This window comes from Notothenia rossii, assembly GCF_949606895.1.
Source record: "Notothenia rossii genome assembly, chromosome: 6".
NCBI classification, from domain to species: domain Eukaryota; kingdom Metazoa; phylum Chordata; class Actinopteri; order Perciformes; family Nototheniidae; genus Notothenia; species Notothenia rossii.
Window position 1 is genome coordinate 4226474 of NC_136909.1, and position 23125 is coordinate 4249598.

The 23125-nt window shown below is 41.3% G+C and overlaps 1 protein-coding gene across 1 annotated transcript; it reads right to left on the minus strand.

Annotated features, from left to right (window-relative positions):
- Positions 1-4727: 4727 nt before the first annotated feature.
- Positions 4728-20935, minus strand: LOC307044028 (uncharacterized protein). The gene is made up of 2 exons (XM_079689045.1): positions 20453-20935; positions 4728-6304 (listed from the first exon to the last, which is right to left on the minus strand). Exons 1-2 carry the CDS (start codon positions 20700-20702, stop codon positions 5124-5126), a joined length of 1431 nt encoding a protein of 476 aa, XP_079545171.1. The 5' UTR covers positions 20703-20935; the 3' UTR covers positions 4728-5123.
- Positions 20936-23125: the final 2190 nt, after the last annotated feature.

Here is a 23125-nt window from a genome sequence, read left to right on the forward strand (position 1 = left end):
AGCTGCACTGAGCCTTTTTTGCACTGCAAATGTTTTCAAAATGGAGTTGCAGCCTTGACCTTCAATCCTCATCATGTACATAACACAACTGTGTCCTACAGCGCCTTCATAGGTTTCTAAGTGTAACTACAGATCAGAACAGTTAGTGTTCCGCCGGTCATGCCGACGTCATAACAATTAAATGTTTTTCTCATAACAATTGTTCTTCCAGGGGGGTATACTACGAAGCGGGATTTTCGCTTAGCCGGCTAACTTCAGGGGAAACTCTGGCTTTCCGGTCCTACGACGCTGGTTCTCTTTTTAGCGGGCTAGATCTCCATGGTAACTTATGCTGTGCGGCTAACCTGCCCCGGAGCAGGTTAGGTTGCAGGCTAAGAGCTCAACTCAGTGAACGCACTGCCTGCTGACCAATCAGAGCTCAGTGTGCGGAGTTTAAAGCAATCAAGTATATTACAGGAGAAAGGAAATACAGAAAAGCTGTTGTTGCTGGAAAGACGGCTGGCAAAAATCACCGACTGTGTGAACTTGAACATTTATAGAATATCACCTCCCATCTTCAAAGCAATCTGACTATTATAACATTAGCGTTAAGAAAGCTTACTTAGATATCTGCCACAACATAAGTAACCGGATCAGAGTAACATTACGTACAGTCCTCGGCATATCACATCATAATGTATCATCTCCTTATCTGAGTCAGCTGAGCCGTATCTGGCCGTGCAACACTCACAGTGTCACATACTGTATGCAGAAGTATTATTTTAAGCAACACATTAAGTTGACGAAACACTCGAGACAAATGTAATTAAAGTCAGATCCACTCGTGTCACAATAAATGAATAAACCTGTTAATGTACGCATTCAAACACTTTTTCTTTTATCAGCTGTATTCACCTTGCAGGTGCAGCTATGTGGCTTTGATCCTGGATAAAATGTTTAAGTCATGGATGTTTAAAGTTTAACTTCTTCATATTTGACTAATATTAACGTTCACTTTTCATTCAGGAAGTATGACGCTGCGCTGTCAGTACGCTTCTCCATGTTTGTGATTGGTCGAATGCTCCAAATACCACCCCTTTCACGTGAACGCGCACCTAACTAGATAGGACACGGCTGGCTTGAGCGATCCACTTGATAACCCACGTCGTAGTACAGTTTAGCGAGAGCGCGCATGTTTTGGATTAGGCCAACCGCCTAACTCAAACATATCCAGGTTAGGTTGAACCAGCTTCGTAGTAGAGGCCTCTGGTCTCTCCCACTTTGAGAAACACTGCTATAGGCGGACTGTGCGGATGCATAGGGCCCCCGCGGCCACTAATGGAATTGAAAGTTCAGGTTCAGCTTCAATATATTTGGGGGACTTAAAGTATTTATTTGTAGACAGCCAAGCCCCCCCCTTCTTTTATGAAATATTATGTTTATATGTAAATTAGGCATTTTCTTATTAAATACGTTTTATTTATGGAGTATTCCAGAACAGAAATGTGAACATTTGGTAAATCCAGGTTAAAAATTGTTTTATTGTGTTTGCATATTTATATCACATTTTCACAAGTTTATGACGTTTCATGTCTAAATATGCAAATGAGGCTTTATGTGATCCTAACTGTTGGTGAATTCAGGAGTAATCTACAGACCCAAACTGACAAAGTTAGTAAAAAATAAACTCCTGCGTTTTAGCTGCTTTCTTACCTCTAACAATAACAGTGCAGAACATCTAATAAACTTCACTATGAATCCAGAACAAAAAAACTGCAGGAGTATGGATAAAGCGAGATGTTTGCATGCATTTTGAGCAGATTTGGGCAGAATCCAGCAGAGTGGATAGTGTTGTTCATGTCATCTATATGTAAAGAAAAAAGTCTAAATATTTAAGATAAAGCTGTGAAACAACATCAATAATTGGCAGCAAAAGTTGAAGATTTTTTAAATTGGAATAAAAGGATACATGTTGAAATAGGAAGTTATAATACCTTAAGAGAAGAGCTTGAATATTAAAAGATACAAAATACAAACTCTTGGCTCCTTCCTGTCTTTCTACTGGGTCTTTCTTGGCTTGGTACTGGCTATCTTCTAGCTCTATTCAGGTTTTTGGAGTTTTTTTACTAGCTCTATCCCTGATGATTTTCAGAACCTGAGGGCTCTACACGGACTATCTTCTGGTTCTCCTCTGGATCCATCCACTATCTCTTGTCTCTGTCCAGTGAATTACACTTGTGTTACTGGAGCAGGTAAAGCATACAACAGATACTTTCAGCATTATCAGTGCACGAAGTGGAAGCTTGGATGAAACACAGCAGACTTCTAAACAATGAACACCCGCAACTTAGAAGAAATAAAGTTGGGTTTTATGCGTTCTAATTTTGCAATGCCAACCCATGATGTAATGACAGTAATTAAGAATAGTTTAGTACTTAAATGCTAATTTCAGTAGATTTAATCAAACAAAACATAAACATATTGGACATGGCCTCAAGAATGTAACCCCTTCACATTCTGTTGAAATAGTCAATTACTAGCCATATCTTACACATTGCTGTTTTGAATCATTAATGTGTGGATGACAGTTGAACTGGATGATGTAACATTTATTCCATCTGCTGGAAAGAAGACGTATTGCTCTGTTGGCGCCGTTTGGACAACACAAACAGAGTGAAGCTCTCATTTCATAAACAATCTTTGAGTACAGACTGCAGAGAGCACACAACCCAACAGCACGTTTTTGGTCTAGCATCACTTTACAAAACATTTGCATTAAGACACTAAGACTAGTTGGTCCATTGTAAAGGACAGTCCACATTAAATGAGCAGTGGGTGATCAGCAGGTGAAAGGCAGGACACGGGAACTTGGTCCTGAGGATATGTAACGATTATTAAACAAGAAATAGTCGAGTCAAGGGGTCAAAGAAATGAACATTTGTGATTATTAGCGAATCGGTTGCAGGTGGGTGAAATCAGGCTTAGGGAGTAACGTATTACATGTCATGTAGGTCATCAGGATACAAAATAGACAAATGTATTCCCTTACAGCAGGGGTAGGCAAGTAAGTTTGGCCGTGGGCCAATTTTTGAGGTTTTCAAGGAGGTGATGTCGACCGTTTTGGAGGAACTGGCCACCATGTCACAGTCCATGGATGGTGTCATTGCGTCAGTGAAACAGGTGTCCCTCTCTGCGAGGTGTGCTATACGCTGCATAGAAGCACTGTCGGACGCTGTGCAGGGGGTAATTTTCAAGGGTCTCAGTCAGAAGAGGGCACCCACGATGACCTGCTGCTTCACAATGACGTGCGCTAGTTGAGCAAAGGGAAAGCGTTGGACCGCTTCTGTGCGCTACTGGATGAGGTCAAGGCGTTTCTTAGATTGAGCAAGATTAGGGCAGCAGCTGACCACCTTGCTCTTCTGGGAGACGAAAAGTTCATGCCCAATGTAGCCTTTTTAGCGGATATATTTGGCCACCTAAACCAGCTTAACCTGCAGCTACAGGGGAGAGGCAAAGCCATAGACATGGTTGAAAAGCTTGAATCCTTCACGAGGAAGGAGTTGTTAGAGTCAGATATATCCACTGGCAGGCTCCTCCATTTCAGTACGCTAAAATCACAGGCACTGGGACAATTGAAAGAGCTGATGGTGGACTTCATCAAGCAGCTACGGGCCAACTTCACGTCAAGGTTTGAGGACTACTCTATCCCAAAAGACATCATTGCCTTTGTACGCGATCCTCTCAGAGTCCGACCAAATGGAGACTTCACTTCCCAGGTGAAACAAATGATCGCCTCATTAGACGAGGCTGCATTAGAAATGTAGCTAATAGATTTTCAAACAAGCTCCCAGGTCAGAAGTGCGGAGTCTGTGACTGCCTTTTGGGTGGGAAGATCAGAGGAGTGTAGCACGATCAAGAGACTCACATTTTATGTGCTCACAATGTTCCCTTCCACCTATACATGCGAGTCGTCCTTTTCTTCAATGAATAATAATAATAAAGACGCACAAGAGGAATCGATTGACGCATAAAAACCTTGAGAACTGGCTGTGGATTAAAGTGACGTACATATCACCAGATATCCAAAAAATAGCAACCGATGGGAGATGTCAGTTTTCACATTAAGTGAGTACCAAGCCTTTCGTAATTGTATTTAATAGCCTAATTATATTTTTTATATTTTTGAAAGAATGGCTCATTGTAATTATTATCCCTAACGTAGCGTTTTTGCTGTTGTTTCAGGAGCATATGCACCACCACTCCTCGCCCTCCATGATCAAGCAGCTTCTCCAATATTGTTCTCTATGTTTTGCCTGAACTTTGTTACTGTTCACATATAAGTAAACATTACGTTTGAGTGATTTAGTGAGCTGGTGTTATTTTTTTCAAACCACACACCGAATGTTGGCTATTTCAGCCCCAAGCGCTTTCCACCTATTGATCCACTATCAGCGTCAGTGCACCCATGTGCCCAGTGCCTGATTGTGTCTGTGCTGTGTGTCATTCACTCTCAACATGGATAAAGTTCAGGTATTCTTCAGGTTTAGGTAGATTCTCTATTCGGACATTATAGCCTATATGTGCGACTGTCGGTCCGATGTTGTAAAAATAAAAAGATTACGGGCCAAATATTATTATTTAATATATATTATTGCTGGCGGGCCAACAATGCCTCTTGGCAACTGGCGGCCTCTTCTTCGGCCGCCAGTTGCCGAACCATGCCTTACAGTTACAGAAGCAAAAACAAACAGATAACAGGCACTTTTATGTAAAACAGGGCTCATTAACAGGATAGCAATGATACAAAACATTTAAAAATAAAGAACAATACAGTAGTACATATGCCAGGCCTGTAGGTGGCGCTGTAGTCTGCAACAAAAGCAGTGAAAAAGACTTCTCACAGATTCAGCCCTTGCAAAAACAGGGTTAAAAAGAGAAAATAGAGCGAAATGAGGCATGGCTAAAATGCATGATCTGTTAGTTATTTTGAAAAAGAATTAGCGGACATCTTTTATATAGGTATGTCCCTACAATATATTATTCAAATATAGCATGATAGGTCCACTTTAAGTTTTGAATGAATGTTGTGCAACAATGTTAACGTAGTCTGACAGATTTTTCTCATGGGTGAACTGTCATAAGACTTATTCATTGTCCTCTCCATCAGCTTCTGTTTCCATGTGTTCAGCTGAGCTGCTGGTTGGAGGCTCTGCCTCTCCGTTATCCTCAGTTTGAATTTCATTAAGCTGTGAGGACTGACGACCAACACACTTGTGTCTTTTTAAACGATTACGCCATTTAAATCTTTTGTCACAAACATTGCAGCTGTATATTTCCTCTCCTGTGTGGACTCTCATGTGTGCCTTTAAATTTCCATTCAATGCAAAAGATTTCTTACAAACTGAGCATCTAAATGGTTTCTCTCCTGTGTGGATTCTCATGTGTCGCTTTACATCTCTATTTTCTGCAAAAGCTTTCTTACAGACTGAACAGCTGTGTGGTTTCTCTCCTGTGTGGATGCCCATGTGTTGCTTTAAATGTCCACTCCGTGAAAAAGCTTTCTCACAAATTGAGCAGCTAAAGGGTTTCTCTCCGGTGTGGATTATCATGTGTGCCTTTAAATTTCCACTCAATGCAAACGATTTTTTACAAACAGAGCAGCTGTGTGGTTTCTCTCCTGTGTGGATTCTCATGTGCCCCTTTAAATCTATATTCTGTGAAAAAGCTTTCTTACAGACTGAGCAGTTGAATGGTTTCTCTCCTGTGTGGATTCGCATGTGTTGCTGTACATGTCCACTCTGTGAAAAAGCTTTCTTACACACAGAGCAGCCAAATTGTTTCTTTCCAGCACTACGGCGTGGATCACTGACAGATTCTTGTCTATCTTTCAGTGAGTTTGAGCCTGATGCAGGTTCTCTGGTCTCTTTCCAATCAGCACTGTCTTCAGTGTCAGGTTCAGAAGAGTCCCTAGTGTCCTCCTCAGTCTTTGGTTGTAAACTGCTCTCTGGATCTGAGTTCCTGGCTGGTTCTTGTCCTCGACAGTCATTTCCATCAGCTTCTGTTTCCATGTGTTCAGTTTGTCTTTGATGAGGCTGTGAGGACTGAGGTTTCTCTTTATCATCTTCACTCTTCACAGGGTCAGGAGTGAAAGTAGACTTGGTGATATCAGCCTCCTCCAGCTCCTGAAGCTGCTCTCCCTCCTGACTGATCCTGAGTTCCTGCTTAATGTGTGGGGGGGGCTCTGGGTCCTCCTGGTCCAGACTGGCACCCCACTCCTGCTGGTCAGGGAGAAGCTCTTCTTTAACCACCACCAGCAGCTGGACGTCTGCAGGAAACAGGAAGCACACAGTCAGAAAAAACTGTTAAGTGTTAGAATTTCAAAATCTAATCACCATTACAATGGGAGACATTTTGCAGCTCTAATTAATGCCTTTGTTTTTATACTTTCATATTATCTTTCTTAGTCCCACCTATTGTGTATTTTTGTTTTCTCAATTCACCTTCTGTAGCCCAGCCCCTTTCCACTTCCAGTTCAGCACTAGCTGCAATGTAAACAAGGAATTGTATTTGGCATCATTCACAGACACACTACGCCTGTAGAATGAAAATACTCTGTTACAAATTAAAATCTTGCATTCAAACCTTATTTAAGTAAAAGTATGCAAGTATTAACAGAAAAATGTACAGGACCTTCGTATTTAAAGGTAAATGATACTGCAATAACATTTTCGCGGGGGCAAAACGCAACATCTTGCAAGAAACAGCGTCTGAGGTCTTCTTAACATTTAAAAAGGTCCCATGTCATGCTTTTCAGGTTATTACCCGTCTCCTTGTGTGTTATGTAGCTTTTTCTGCATGTAAACGGTGTGCAGAGTCACAAACCCTCAAAGTACACCCTTTAGAGAAAAGGCCTGTCTATGCTGCCCGAGAACGCCTCTTTGAGATTTCTCTTTTCCCTTCTGGTAGGGGTGTAACGGTACACGTACCGGCCCTTCGGTTCGGTACACGTGCGTACCGAAGTGTACCGAACGAATATAACGTTAAACGTAAAAGATTGAGAACGTGAACAACTTTTTGGAAGTAATCTCAGGTGCTGCGTCGCAGCATTCAGAGTAATTTGCTCACATTGAGCTGACGGACAAAGACAGGTGGACCGAACCAAAGCTGTTTGTCGGCATTTTTCAAATAAAATTGGTTAAGCGGCTGGCAATAAATCAAACTTGCACACTCATTTGAAAAGGCATCACCCGAACGTGAATATCACCGGTACCAAAAGAAAAAAGACTGAAGTGCAAACCCAACTCCCACTAGCATTTAAGCCTCCACCACTCGCAAAATGTTTAGACCGAGCCAAAGCTACTACAAACGCCAAATATCCTTATGTTGCCATGTTAGCAAAGCGCTACCTGGCTGTATCTGCTACCTCTGTCCCTAGCGAGAGGGTGTTCTCCACAGCAGGAGACATTTTTAGTGCCAGCAGATCTGCCCTTTCGGCAAGCAATGTGGACAAGTACATTTTTCTTTAAAAAAAACATGAAAATACAATGAAAAGCAAGTCATAATGTCAAACCGGCTGCTTAGGTACTAGTACAGTACAGTTCAAATACAGATTATTTCAGTTCATCTAAATGCTGCACCTTAATGTTTATTTTATTATATTTTGTATTTATTTGAGTGAATATTCACAGTTTAATAATAATTACAGTAAAAACCCAAAACTAATAGTTTATCTTTTGTGAATACTAGTAGGCCTACAGTAAAGTTCAAATACAGATTATTTCAGTTCATCGAAATGCTGCACCTTAATGTTCATTTTATTATATTTTGTATTTATTTGAGTGAATACATTATTCACAGTTTAATAATAATAAAAAAAAATATATATATATTTTATGTTTTGTGATCATTTTTCTGCTGTACCGTAAACGAACCGAACCGTGACCTAAAAACCGAGGTACGTACCGAACCGAAATGTTTGTGAACCGTTACACCCCTACTTTCTGGTACCTAGTGATGTAACGACGACACAAATGGACCCATTGTTCCAAATGGACCGAGCCGTTACGTCCGCGGAGCTGTTATGTTACGTCCGCAAATTGGTCCAAATTGACCAATCCGGACTTCCTCACACACACACACTCAATTGTTTCTCAGCTGCAGCTCCGCAGCTTTCTCAGCCTGAGACGGCGGGACGTGGCGAGGCTGTGAGTCTGTGTGAGCAGCAGCGAGCCTTGCAACGTCCCGCCAACGCGGCACCCAGACCCCACGCAGCATTCTTATCTGTTTGTCATTACTGCCGTCATTTTCTGGTTGCTAACAAACGCCATTGTAACACATAATCACTGATGTTCTGCTGTAACGGTGGTGGACTCATCAGAACAGAGTGGGCGAGCTGACCAATCAGAGCACAGTGGGCTCAAAGGGAGGGGTAGGACAGAGAGTGAATACACATACTATACAGAGATGCTGTATGAGAAACCAATGTGAGTTTGGAAAATTGCACAATGTAAATATATTCTAGTAGACCTCAACAATGGAATTATGATCATAGAAATGGCCATGTCATGGGATCTTTAACAAACTATGAATGTGTCATACCCACTCAACGGGAAACAACTCCGCTACCTGATGATATGAACAATTTTTGCCTAAACAAAACACAAGTCTAACGCAGAGCCTCTGAATTAGCACTAAGCGAAAGAGTGCTAACGCACTTAGCACATAGTAGACACGGTAGACATATTTTATACTTCATCGGATCTGCACAAAAAAGATATCATATGAAAGCTGAGATTCCACAGATTCCAATTGTATAAGTGTTTTGATTTTATAAGAAAGGCCACTTAATTGTGACTTCTGTAGTCAATGCACTATAAAGGCCTACAATTCCCACGGTGCCTGCGCTAGAGCCACAGTGATGGGCAATCTGTTTGAGAGACGCAGTCGAGGAACAGTTTTTAACCGTACACGTACAAATCGTACAAGTACCCTTTAAGTTATGAAGTTATATAAGCATTATTAAGAAAGAAAGAATACCTAAGTTGTTTATTTGAGTTTTTGCTTATTTATTTGAATATTGTAAAGGCCTCTTTTCTTTGTTGTATGTGCAAAAGTTTGTTATTTTATTTTGAGCAAACACATCGCAAAATCATCTAAAGTTTAACCATCAGAGGCCAAGCAACACTTCAAACTGTGAGTAATTTAAAGGAAAGAAACGAGTTAGATCTGTCTGTTTAAGTCGTCTAGTGGCTTGATGGAAAGACAAGGAAGGAAGCCACGAAATGTTTACAAAACTTTTGTGACGGACAAATTCGTGTGGAATGAAATGGTTGCCAACATATTATAGAATTAATTAAATACTCTTGGAAATGAATGGATACGAGCGGATGTGAATCGTGAGTTTATAAATCACGGACTTCAAAGTGAATACGGAAGGACCGCATTGACTTTCTGGATTGTGACAACGTGGATTTCTGTGGAAAAAGACTTGTGCCGCATGTTGTGGATGTTGCAATACATTATAGTCTAATGCTGAAAGTGGAACAAATTTGCTTATGAATAAAGTGTGGAACGTAACTCAAGGAGCGCATCTTGAAAAGCGCTTTAATAAGTATGCCTATCTGACTTACTGCTGCAGCAGTCTCAAGGAAACACATGAGATTGATTCACTCATGATTGATTATGGGAATATCATTGAGATGCAAAGTTGTCGTGGGGTTTTTCAAATACTCTCCAAAGAGTTTTCAAACTCTCATCACTCAGTGCAAGAAATGCTGTCAGAGCAAGAACAAGACAGTGATCATGTTGACTGGTACCTCCCAAAAATTGCATATTTCAATGAGTTTCAAGATGTGACGAAGAAATGGTTAGCTTGAGCTGCCTCCTTTGAGAATGTGCCTCCTTGCTTTTTTGTAGCCTTTATTTAACCAGGTAAAATCCCATTGAGATCAACAATCTCTTTTTCAAGGGAGACCTGTATGGGATTAGCTTTGCATCATAAAGATAAAGCAATACTTTCTCAGAATAAAGCAAAACTATGAGTTTAAAAGAAAAAAACTGAGTCAAGCAAAATAAAATACATTTAAAAAATAAAACTATAAATTGTAAGCAAATCATTTTTGTAATCATGTAAACTACTACTACTTTTTTTTTAGATTTTGACACAAACGTCCCAGGTGGGGGACTTTCATTTCATTTTCATTGGCTAGTCGGTTTTTGAGTGACAGCCCACTACACCACAGATCATACAGTGCAACTCATGCAGCAAACTCCGGAATCCACTCGGCCACGTTAGTGTCGGTGTCTCCAGGGGAGTTTCATGAACATATCGGACTTCTCTTATGGATTGCTGAGCATTAGACTTGTGTTGTGTAGTTTATACTTTATTCCAACTTTAAATATTTGAATACCTGAACACACTGCAGCTGTTAAATAATTTCCCAAGTTGGGATTGATAAAGTGTCTGTCTATCTATTTATTTTATAGATTAAAAAAACAGATCTATGTATTTTCAAGCTAAAGGTGATACACAATATAAACTGTATACTATTATTTTTTACATTACATTACATTGCATTTAGCTGACGCTTTTATCCAAAGCGACTTACAATAAGTGCGTTCGACCAACAAAATACAAATTTGAAGAAAACAGAATCATATAAGTACATCAGGTTTCATAGAGCTAAAACATTTCAAGTGCTACTCAACTGGCTTTAGATAAGCCAGCCCTTTATTAGTATATAAGTGCTTTGTTAGTAATTCTATCTCTGGAAGTGGAGTCCAAAGAGATGAGTTTTCAGTCTGAAGAAGATGTGTAGGCTTTCTGCTGTCCTGATGTCAATGGGGAGCTCATTCCACCATTTTGGAGCCAGGATAGCAAACCCACGTGTTTTTGCTGATGGGAACTTGGGTCCCCCTCGCAGTGCGGGTGCAGGGAGCTGTTTGGCTGATACAGAGCGGAGTGCACGTGCTGGGGGGTACGGTTTAACCATGTCCTGGATGTAGGAAGGGCCAGATCCATTCACAGCATGGTACGCAAGTACCAGTGTCTTGAAGTGGATTCTAGCAGTTACTGGAAGCCAGTGAAGAGAGCGGAGGAGCGGCGTGGTGTGGGAGAATTTAGGAAAGGTTTAAGACCAGACGAGCCGCTGCATTCTGGATGAGCTGCAGAGGTCAGATGGCACATTCAGGTAGACCAGCCAGGGGGGAGTTGCAGTAGTCTAGGCGTGAGATGACGAGAGCCTGGACCAGAACCTGCGTGGCTTTCTGGGTCAGCTGGGGACGTATCCTCCTGATGTTGTAAAGCGTGTATCTGCAGCAGCGGGTTGTAGCAGCGATGTTTGCAGTGAACGACAGTTTGTTATCTAGGATCACACCCAGATTCCTTGCAGTCTGAGTCGGGGAAACAACAGAGGTGCCGATGTTGATTGTTAGGTCAAGAGTGGGACAATCTTTTCCCGGAAGGAAAAGCAGTTCAGTCTTGTCAAGGTTGAGCTTGAGGTGGTGAGCAGACATCCACTAAGAGATGTCAGCTAGATAAGCAGAGATGCGTGCGACGACCTGGGTCTCTGAGCGGGGAAAGGACAGAATAAATTGGGTGTCGTCAGCGTAGCAGTGGTATGAAAAACCATGCGGGCTAATGACAGATCCGAGCGAGTTTGTGTACTGGGAGAAGAAGAGGGGACCAAGAACAGAGCCCTGAGGGACCCCTGTAGTTAATTGACAAGGGTCGGACTCCGACCCTCTCCAAGTTACCCTGTAGGTGCGGTCTTTGAGGTATGAGGTGAGGAGGGAAAGTGCAGAGCCTGAAACTCCAAGTTCTTGGAGAGTGAGAAGGAGGATCTGATGATTCAGATGGGTTGGGTTTCTTTAGGAGAGGGTTTACTCTTGCCTCCTTGAGACTGTTTGGAAAGTGACCAGAAGTTAGAGAAGTGTTGATGAAATGGGTCAGAAACGGTAGAATATCAGGAGCGATAGTCTGAAGGAGGTTTGAGGGGATAGGGTCCAGAGAACAGGTGGTAGGACGGGCAGAGGTAACGAGGGTAAGAACCTCACTTGGAGAGAGAGGGGAGAAGGAGGTCAGTGTGTGGGTGAAGGGAGGGTCTGGTGACCCAGCGGTGAGTAAAGGTGAGTCAGAAAAAGAGGAGCGAATATCATCAACCTTTTTTCAAAGTGGTTAACAAAGTCGCTTGACAGAAGGGAGGAGGGGCTTTGTGGGGGGGTCCAAGAGGGTGGAGAAGATAGAAAATAGTTTTTGGGGATTGGAAAAGGAAGATTGGATCTTATCTTGAAAGAAAGTGCTTTTTGCCTGAGAGATGGAAGCAGAGAAAGAGGAGAGGAGAGCCTGATAGGTTAGGAGGTCGTCATGGTGTTTGGATTTCCACCATTTCCGCTCTGCTGCCCAAAGGATGGTTCTATTAGCACGCAGTGCGTCATTTAGCCAGGGAGCAGGAGGGGACTGCCGAGCCTGCCGAGGATGTGAGAGGACAGAGAGAGTCCAGAGAGGATGAGAGAGTAGAGAGGAGGGTTTCTGCAGCAGAATTTTGGAGGCAGGAGTTGGAACGAATCAGAGGAAGGGAGGGCTGAGAGCACCGATGAGGCAAAGGTAGAGGGGGAGAGGGAACGGAGGTTGCGGCGGACAGGTGCAGAGTTAGAAGAGATTAGTTTGTTATGTTTGGAAAAGGGTAGAGAGAATGAAATGGAAAAGTGATCCGATGTGTGAAGCGAGGTTAGAAGTAGTGCAGTTCCTTGAGAATATGAGATCAAGGACATTGCCAGCGTTATGAGTTGGTGGGGATGGAGACAGTGAGAAAGCAAAGATGGTTAACAGAGATGTTAGTTCGTCTATCTTCCCTGTCTGGAGGTTGAAGTCTCAGAGAAGTACAGCGGGAGGGCCAGTTTCAGGGATTTGTGAGAGGAGATGATCTAACTCCTCCAAGAAGTCCCCCAAGGCGCCTGGTGGACGGTAGAGAACAACAATGGTTCATTGTATAGGATGGGTTAATGTGACGGCATGGAATTCAAAGGTGGAAGGAGTGAAGTTAGGTAGCTTGAAGAGGGAGAAGCTCCAGTTGGGAGAGAGCAGGAGACCAGTGCCACCTCCTCTGCCAGAGGGTCTGGGTGTGTGGGAGAAGGAATATGCTGTGGAGAGAGCTGCTGGGGTGGATGTGTTGGATGGAGTAATCAGGGTCTCCGTGAGAGCAAGGAAATCCAGAGACTGCAGGGAAGCGTAGCCAGAGATGAAGTCAGCCTTAGGAACAGCTGACTGGCAGTTCCACAGGCCCCCTGAAACGAGATGTTGGATCTCAGTGGAGCATGTGGGATAGATGAGAGCAGGCCGGTTATATCGATTAGGAGATACAGTGATAGTTGCGAGAAGACACATGAACAGGAATGGAGAAAATACACATGATTATAGCATGAGGGGCTAAAAAACTAAATAAAATAAAAATAAAAAACCAGCGATACTTAGCTCAATCTGAGTAGGATTTGCCTCCTCTTTGGCTCCCGCAGGACTCTAATATCTTTGTCTGACGCTCCAGGAAAGTTACCTAAAGTGGACACCTGATTGCTGATTTCTCACAGCTGTGGGGCCATGCCCCTTTAATTAGTTCATTCTCTGCAGCTGGTGGCCCTCAAAGGAAATCTAGACTGCCTCCCTTTTTTTTCAAAGACATGTTACATTTCAAAAGCATATATTGCTATGTTTAGGACAAACAATTAAAGACTACTTTAATTTAACAAATTCTACAATATAAAAGTGGCAGATTTGCTTTATTAAAGGCCATGTAATGCATCTAACACAGGTGTTTTTTAACATGTAGTTTAGATATCACCAGAATACAAATAAATAAAAATGTTTAAAGTTTGGTCATAATTAAATGACATATACGTTAAAAACCGATGTTGGTTCCGAAGTTTGCCGAGTACGCCCCCGATCACTCGCGAACGAGCGGTGACGTCACACGTGGCAAACATTGCCATTTGATCAAATCAGTCCAAATGGCAAGCAACGCGACAACTTCAGACAGCGACAGCGAGAGCGATCATTCAAGCTCAGATTCGGTGGGTTATCTGGATTCAGTTACAGAAGTAGAGAGTGAACCAGCTAGCCTTTCACTTCAAGGCATCTTGCCTTATCAGTACGAGCCTCCTGCCCGGCAATCGAACAACGAGGCAGAAACTTGTGAAAGAGAAGCGGATTCCGCAGCCGGCGAGACTCGAGTCGGCAATACTGAATGGTAAATTCTGTTTTATTTAATTTGACCTGCACTAAATGTCGATCTTAATTTGTCATCTGTTCCTCACACGTCCGGCAGATATAGTTTTTTTAATGTTATGTACAATATTCAGGTGTACATGTCAATGCTGTGAAAGCATGCCCACTGCAGATGAATGTGTATGCTGCAGAGAGATCTGACAGGTGATGGAACAAATAGACAGTTTGCAACCTACTGACCAGATAGCAGAGTCCTGCATCGGGTCGGGTATCCGCGGGTAACCCGCAAAAAAGGTGATTTGCGGGTGGTATTTTTTCAAACGCTTTTTTCCAGGTTCGCTTCTGGGTAAAACAAAGATGATGCGGGTCCGGTTGCGGGTGTTGCATAATAAATATATTTAAACAATAATATTTTAGTTTAATGTTTAAATCCTCAGACCTCTCCTCCGCGGGACCGAGCATAATCATAACCTCTGCAGTGCATCTATCTGCTGCTGAGCGCACCACATTCTGAATGGCTGAGGTGAAGCTCTCTAGCGGAGAATACACCATTTTCAATAACTCTTCTTCAAGAGCGAAATCCAACGTCTGGGAGGCTTTTGGTGTCAACCTAGATGGAGAAAATAAACAACATCCCAGGCTTTTTGAGCCAAATATGCAACTGCGTGTGTTAATAATTGCACGTTGTCACTGCTTATATATATATGCGGGTTCGGGTCGGGTTGCGGATCTTGTGCCGGCGGGTCGGGTCGGGTTGCGGAACTAATTGGCAATATGTGCGGGTAGCGGGGCGGGTTCGGTACTGCACGTCACGGGTGCGGGGCGGGAGCGGGTCTTGAAAATCAGACCCGTGCAGGACTCTGCCAGATAGAAGACACCGACGAGAAACCAAGGTGCATTATTAGCCACCCAGGCTTTAGAGAAGGCTGTCTCAGTGTTTGGACACTGAAAATAGCGTATCTTCAATACAAACAACAACACAGAGCAGTTGATGGCCCACTACACCAGTAAGTAAATATTGATTGACCCAACTGCCTATTGCAGCTTTGCTTTCATATAATACTTTTAGTCGCTACAGATATGGTACACTTTTAAAGATACCATTAAACTCTTTCAAGCAGTCAAAAACAGCTTGGCTTTTATTTTTTCTGTGTATGCAAGTTCAATGTATGCTTGGGAAAAGAAACAACTACACATGTGAGGAAATATATAAGAGGTCTATGATTCTGTCAAGCAGTCAAGTACAACCTCATATTTATTTTGTACAAGTAAAATACAAATATCATGTTATAAGCCAATTTGTAACCATTGCTACATAATAGTACTACATAACATTTTATTTTTTCCAAATATATTTATAATCTGTATACTTCTTTTTCATTAGGAAGTATCGATATACAGCTTATCGACAGTTTGTACGTTGGTGCTGGGGTGTACTCGGCCCAAAAATCAGAGTCCCGCTGCCTGCATGTGCTGTAACCGAGATACGGAAGACTTACCCTGAACCGGGAGGCCGCTATCAGGGATTTCAATGGCCAAATCTGTAATTTGACATAAGTCATGCAGCTGAACTGGTTAAAATGGTTTCGCATGATGTAAATAATTTACAAAGTACATCATTTACAATATTATTTTTCCAAAGAAACATGTAAATATAACAACATTTTCCAAATCACAAGTTTGTAAGATTGTATTAATTTACTGTTTGATAAATAAAAAAGGGTTCTTTTGTTAATTTTTCACTTGTATCATTTGATCTTTATTGCAGTGTACATTAGTCTATTTTGGTATATGTGCGAGCCCACAAATAATTAAAAGTGGTAAAAATAATAAAGATATTCAGACGTAATTCATTTTTGGCCTTACTTATTTCACTTCAACTTTTATATATTTCAGTCACTAGGCAAGTTCACTGTACTCTGGTGACATTTAGCTCAAGCTGGCATAACACCTGTAGTAACTTAATTCTTACCCGAGTTTTGTTCACAATCTTCCAGCACCCATGATCAATGTTTATAGCAATCAGGAAACATTCACAGCTCACAACTACACATCGCTTCCCCATCATGAATTGTTAGATAAAAAAAGTTTAGCGAGGTCCGGTTACACATATGTTGAGCGAAAATAGCGGAAGGATACAAAACAAACAATCTAGACGAGGCTGTTGTTTGCCACGTGTGACGTCACACAGCTGGGTTAATGGCTGGCAAGCTTTTCGCTCCCGGAGCGGAATAACACGGGAAAGTGGCACACATTTCATGTTATTTGGGGGGTATTTATGGAAAGAATCATTGATGTTGATATGTCAAATGAAACAGTGGAAAGTGATGAAGCGATTTATTAACACAGAATAACATTTATTTTGGACATTACATGGACTTTAAACAGACCAGACCTAGGCTGCATACCAACACAATTAGGAACATGCTCACATCTTATGTTGTCTCGTTCTATATCCTGTGAGAAAATGATATACATTTAGCATTACAAACTCGACAGTCCTAGCCTGAGGAAGATCTGAATAATCAACAGATTTGAATGGAATCTCTAACATTTTCATATAGAATAAAGACAAAAGAGTGATTATACAAATTACATTTATTGAAATTTGAACCAGAAGATGAAGTCTCAAAGAATGTTTTGAATAAAAAGGACATAAAACAAAAAGGTGGATAATAATAAAATCTATTAAATGTAAAGACATTTGGTCAAATGAAATAACACTGAGCCGGTGATAACAACTACGGCCAGCGTGGATGAAGATGGTGCAGGTCTTTCTCCATGCCCTGCCCCCCCTCCGTGCTGTCCCCTCAGAGGAAGTGGGAAAACGGGATAAGACTCTGGACGCCACGCTGTCTCAATGATCCACACTGTTAATATGAGAGGAAAATAAATGTTTTAGGAAATTAAAAATACAAAGTTAACAAATAAAACACAGCTCAGTAGCAGTCATGGACAGTAGGTTTTCCTACCAAGTTAACTCAGCCTCCATTGATTTTCATATCAAATTAGTGTGTTAATAAAATAAGCTATCATGGCTTATACTTACATATTCAAACAGAATCATGAAAGCCTGTTGGTAGAGTCAGGAACACGAGTCAGTTTGACTGTGTGCGCCGGTGTCTGAACGCTCACTCACACTGCTAGCTATGTAGCTAACTGTTAGGCTACTTAGCTTGCATTGTTATGGATCTAAAGGTAGCAAAAGCTAACTTTCATAGCACAGCTTTACTTCTCACTTAACACAATAAAGAAACAGACCGTATAGTACAGCACAAACAACGCAAATGATCAATACTTACATATATTTTCACTTGTAGTATTATAATAATTGAAATGCTGGTTCTTCTGGAGGTGTTGTTGGCGCACCGCAGCTGCCTGCACTGTACAATCGCTGGAGGACTGGGCTGTCACTCCAAAACTGAGTAGCCAATGACAAAAAAGTCCCGCCCACCTGGGAGGTTTGTGTCAGAATCTCAAACAAAAAGTGAGGGAGCACAAATGAGAAAGCTGCAGCGAGAGCAAAAGTCTGATCATTGAGAAAGAAGAAACAAGAACTGCAAACAAAAACCTATGTTAAAACAAAGAAAAAATACTTATAGTTTACATGATTACGCAAATGATTTGTTCGCAACTTATAGTTTTTTTTTTTTTTTTTTAATCTTTTAAACTCATAGTTTTGCTTTATTGTGAGAAAGTGTTGCTTTATTTTTATGATACATAACTAATCCCATAGACCTGCAGCACATTGGTTACACATAAAAACAACAGAAAAGAAAAAGAACATCATACAACAGAATTACAGGGGTACAAAATTACAAACTTATTCACAATGACAGGTAGCAAATAACATTTCAGCTTTAAAATGATGCAGGGCAACCAAAATGCTCAGTTTCAAAAGAAAATGCATAGTGTTCCAAGCTAGAGGAGCAGCGCACATAAAAGTTTTTGTACCCAAGACACTCCTAGCACTTGGCACATGTAATAAAAAACACATCCTGGGATCTCAGGCAATAGCTACTTGCCACTCTCTGTGAGATCAAAGAGCATATATAAGTTGGTAGTTTACCCAACATGGCTTTATAGATAAACATGTACCAATGACTGAGCCTCCGTACAGTTAGTGAAGGCAAACCTGCCCTGGCATGCAGGGTACAGTGATGAGTAAGTACTTTACAGTTAGTAACAAATCTCAGCGCACTGTGAGAGGCGGCATCTAACTTGAGCAGGTAATGGATATCATATAGGTCAGATCCCCATAGTCCAGCACAGGTAAAAAGGTCACAGAGACTAGCATTTTCCTGGCCTCAAGCGAGAAACAGGACTTGTTTCAGAAAAAGAAACCTAGCTTCACCCTTAGCTTTCTAAGCAGATTATTGACCTGAAGTTTAAAAGAGAGGCAATCATCAAGCCAGATATCAAGGTATTTATAAACAGACAACCACTTCAATTACTTTTCCTTGCGTAGTAACAATATCCAAAGTGGTCTCTGTTGTCTTTTGAAAATAGCATTACCTTAGTTTTATCAACATTTAAAAGAAGCATAAGCTCAGCGAGCTGAGTCTGAATAATGTTAAAAAACAGCCTGTAATTTAACACCAGCCTCCTTAATGGAGGGACCTGCACAATACATCACGGTATCGTCCGCATAAAAATGTAAAGATGCTTCATCCACATTTTGACCTAAGCTGTTGATGTAGATGGAGAATAAAAGTGGACCTAAAACAGAACCTTGTGGCACACCATTTGTAATGTTTAACCACTCAGAAGACAGCCCATCAAAGTGAACACATTGGGACCTTTCAGAGAGGTAGTTCACAAACCAACCCACTGCATGGCTGGATATGCCAATACTGGCCAGCCTCTGCTTTAAGATATGATGATCGACGGTATCGAAAGCTTTGGAAAGATCAATAAACAGAGCTGAACAACTCTGCTTTTTTCTAAGATATTAGCAATATCATTCTCCACTTTCATTGTCGCAGTGAATGTTGCTTTCTGAAGCCTGACTGATGTTTACATAGGATGTCATTTTTACATTAAAACACCTTTACCTGTCGTTTAAGAACCTTGGCCAGAACTGATAATTTAGAGATGGGTCTATAATTATTTAATAAAGGCCTCGACACCTTTTAATAGAGGCAGGACATAAGCTGACTTCCATACTTTTGGAATTGTTTTTGTGCTGAGGGAGAGGTTAAAAAGAGAAGTAAGAGGTGGTGCAATAAAATCTGCAGCTATCTTTAAAAAGAAAGGTTCTACGTTGTCCGGACCAGCCGGTTTCTTAGGATCTAACTTGGCTAACGCTTCATGGACTATTTCAATAGAAATAGGAGAAAAACTGAAGGGGTTTTCCAAAACACGTTTTTCAGAGTCACATACTGTGGTGTTCACAGCAGCAGAGTTAGTAACTGAATCAAACAGAGAGCCACAGGACACAACATGCTCATTAAAACAATTTAACATAGTGGCCCTGTCCTATATATATACTCGGACACTACAGTAGCAGAGTGATTACCACTCCGCTAGTGCCTGTAGATTTTGCATTTATTTGACCATAACGGCCCGTCCACACAGCAGCTTTCAAAAAATCTTGGAGCTGGGCGTGCCTGAAAGCTTGGGTATTTTTTGCGAGCAACGCGACCAACAACCAATCACGTGAATCTCACGCCCCCGACATAGAAAGCAATAGCAATGTTAAAACGAAGTAAACTGGATATAAAATCCCCAAACAGGCGAAAACCTACCAGTTTCACCCACTGTCTCTGCCACCTCCCTCCATGCCTGGTTCCTCCGGTTTGTATCCCGGTAAGTTATTAGCGACTGGTCATAAAGAACCGGGTAATTTGCTACCGCAATAACTCATTTCTCCTCCATTTTCCGGAATATAGAAAATTAACTGCGGTCTGGCTCTCCCAGCTTGCACGCGGTTTGATTGGCTAGCGCTTGTACTGTCAGATTTGCATAAACAGGATTTGATTGGCTGGCGCTTATCAACATGAATTGACTGAATTTATTTTAAAAGTGGGCTTATTAACACATGAATACTACTGTGTAATATATCTTTAGGCCAACATATATATTTAAGAAGTACAAATAAGAAAAGCAAAAGTTTCATTTGTGGGCCATATTTCATCATACTTTTTGAATTTGCAGAGTGCCGATTCAAAATGGCCATCGGGCCGCATTTGGCCCCCGGGCCGTACTTTGGATACCCCTGGTTTAAAGTGTTGATTAAGAGTAGAGGGAACATACCTGCTCTGTGTATCCGAAGCTGAGGCTTTAAAACAGCGTCCAGTAGTTTCTGGAGTCTCTCGTTCTCCTCTTTGGAAAGAAGCAGCTCCTCCTCGTACTCTGCTATCGTTTTTTCAAACAGAGCAAATATCTCTTCAGCAGCAGCAGTGAGTCGCTGCTTCTTCACCCACAGCAGCATTTGGACTTTACTCATGTTTACTAGATCACCTTTTCCTGCAAACTCCGTTAGACACACCGTTTCTCTCTCCATCAAACTCTCAATCTGACTAGTGTTGCTAACGTGTTTCCAGCTAGCATGCTAAGCTAGCTTCTATGTCCGAGGTAAACGCTCCAGAAAAAAGAGCACAGAGTCCATTCAGAGGTTTATCCAGACACACAGATGATGGATCAGTAGTGCTGGAGCTCACACACACTTTATCTGGAACACAGAGAGAGAGAACCGTAGCGACGAGACGCCATATGGATCCAGGTTCTTCTTCTTCTTCTGTCAGTTTTTGGCGGATTGCAAACAACTTTAAGGTGCATACCGCCACCTACTGTACAATAGTGTGTATCACCATATCATCCTATCACCACTTGTGGAATTATACCTCAACTACGATTTTTCCCATTATAAACATTGTGCCATTTAATCCTGTATGATCCAGTCTGAGTCTAGTGATGATGATCTCCTCCCGTCTGTTCCTTTCTGTATAGATCTTTGTTATGACTGATTTCTGTAACTAGTGGCATCTCCTCCCTTTCTGATCTTACTCCCACCTTTTCTGCCATATTTCAATACACTTCTTCTTAATTATTGGTTTTCATTCTCCTTTCCCAAGTGAAACTGGTATTGCTATTTCCTTAAAACCCACCTATTTTCCTTTGTGTATTAACATCTTTTAGAGCGTTGCTTTTATTGCTTTTAAATTGTCTATTTTTTTTACTCCTTCTTTTATGGTGTGTGAGCTGAGCTGTATTACTTTTTGTATGTTTTGTTTTGTTTATTTGCCTGTACAGCACTTTGGTCTGGAGGTTTAAATGACTCTATAAATAAAGCTGTATTGTATTGTATAAAGGTGCAAACTTTGTTTTTATTTACAGAGAAAAAGTCTTAGGACCAGGTTTCATTTATTTTATAACCGTTGTTTGGACTTTATTCTGCCTGTCTACACTGCATCTCCCTTTATGCATTTCCTTCATTCACAAAGACTGTTTTGGATAGTGAGTTTTATGACATGGCTACTCAGAGGCAAAAATAAGTATTTTGCTTTAACCCTTTTGTTATGTTCACACACTAAATTCAACATGTACAATTCCTTATATATATATTGTCTTTAACTCATTCCCCAACAATATAAATGAAATATATGATGAGTTTTTGAAAATGCTCTTTGCTAGATCAAATGTACTGTAACAATGGAAGTGTCCATCGTTTTTGTGATAAAAATTTAATTTGTGTTAAAAAAAAATACACTGTAATAAAAACTAGGTTTACATTTTGCTCATGCTTTTCTAGGACAAATGTAAATGAAACATTTTTTCATTAATGTTTATTATTTCTCTCATATAATAATCAAAGCCCTGAAGGAAATAAAGCAATTTAGCAGCAATTGGAACACAAGAACCACACATCCAAAAGTATTTGGCTGTGAAATATAGAGAAAATGAAACATCCATATAAATTACATGATAGAACAGATATAAACACAAAGCAAATTAAAACAATTAACAGTCACTATTCATAAAATACAGCATTTCCGAAAAATATATTGATGAAGTGACGCTGCAGAACGTCATGTGAGTCAATGGGCAAGTCCGTTTAGGAAACACATGATGTACAGAACTTCTTTATGTGAATAGATGTACTTGTTGCAGTTGCTGCATGTAGTCTGTGTCTTGGAGTCCTTTGAGGGTCCACAGACCTCACAGCTGGCTGTGGGGGTCTTCCAGAAGCTGTCTGTGGGGGTCTTCTTGCGGCTGGCTGTGGGGGTCATCCAGCAGCTGGCTCTGAGTCAAGTTGATCTTCCAATTTGCTGTCAAATTCTGAGTTTACCTCCACATTATCCTTATCTTCAGAAATGTCTTCCTGTTCCACTTCACCGTGTTCTTCTAATGCATTCCACTCACTCTCATCCATTATTAGCCCCAAGGCTCTGAGCAGAATATCTTTTGGCCATTTTGTTGGTAGATAATTGCAGTTGTGCACTACACTGTTACTACACTGAGGTTATGTCTCTGTTTAGTCCCTCCTCCGGCGTGCAGGTGCGAGGGGGGGACAGTGCGAGAACATGTAAAATGTTTAGACATTTCTGGAAGATCTAAAATTTTTATAATGTTCTAGGATAGTTTTGTGTACACACTACAAAGGGTAAAGATCAAGGGAAAAACAGGATCAAACAGCTTCTCTATGCATTCAATGGTGTGTGTGTGTGTGTGTGTGTGTGTGTGTGTGTGTGTGTGTGTGTGTGTGTGTGTGTGTGTGTGTGTGTGTGTGTGTGTGTGTGTGTGTGTGCGTGCGTGCGTGCGTGCGTGCGTGCGTGCGTGCGTGCGTGCGTGCGTGCGTGCGTGTGTGTGTGTGTGTGTGTCTTTAGTTTCTGTGTTTCTGTGTGTTTTTCTCTGTGTGTCTGTCCTGGTATTGTATCCGGGTCAGATTTACCCGAACCTCTTATGAAGGATATAAATGCGGGTGGG

Bases quoted from the DNA above. Each gene is read 5' to 3' on its own strand.
- LOC307044028 (XM_079689045.1), bottom strand. From the start codon at position 20,702: ATGGAGAGAGAAACGGTGTGTCTAACGGAGTTTGCAGGAAAAGGTGAT. The intron at 6,305-20,452 runs GTATGTTCCCTC...TGTTTCCTGCAG, and splicing joins GCTTCGGATACACAGAGCAG to ACGTCCAGCTGCTGGTGGTG.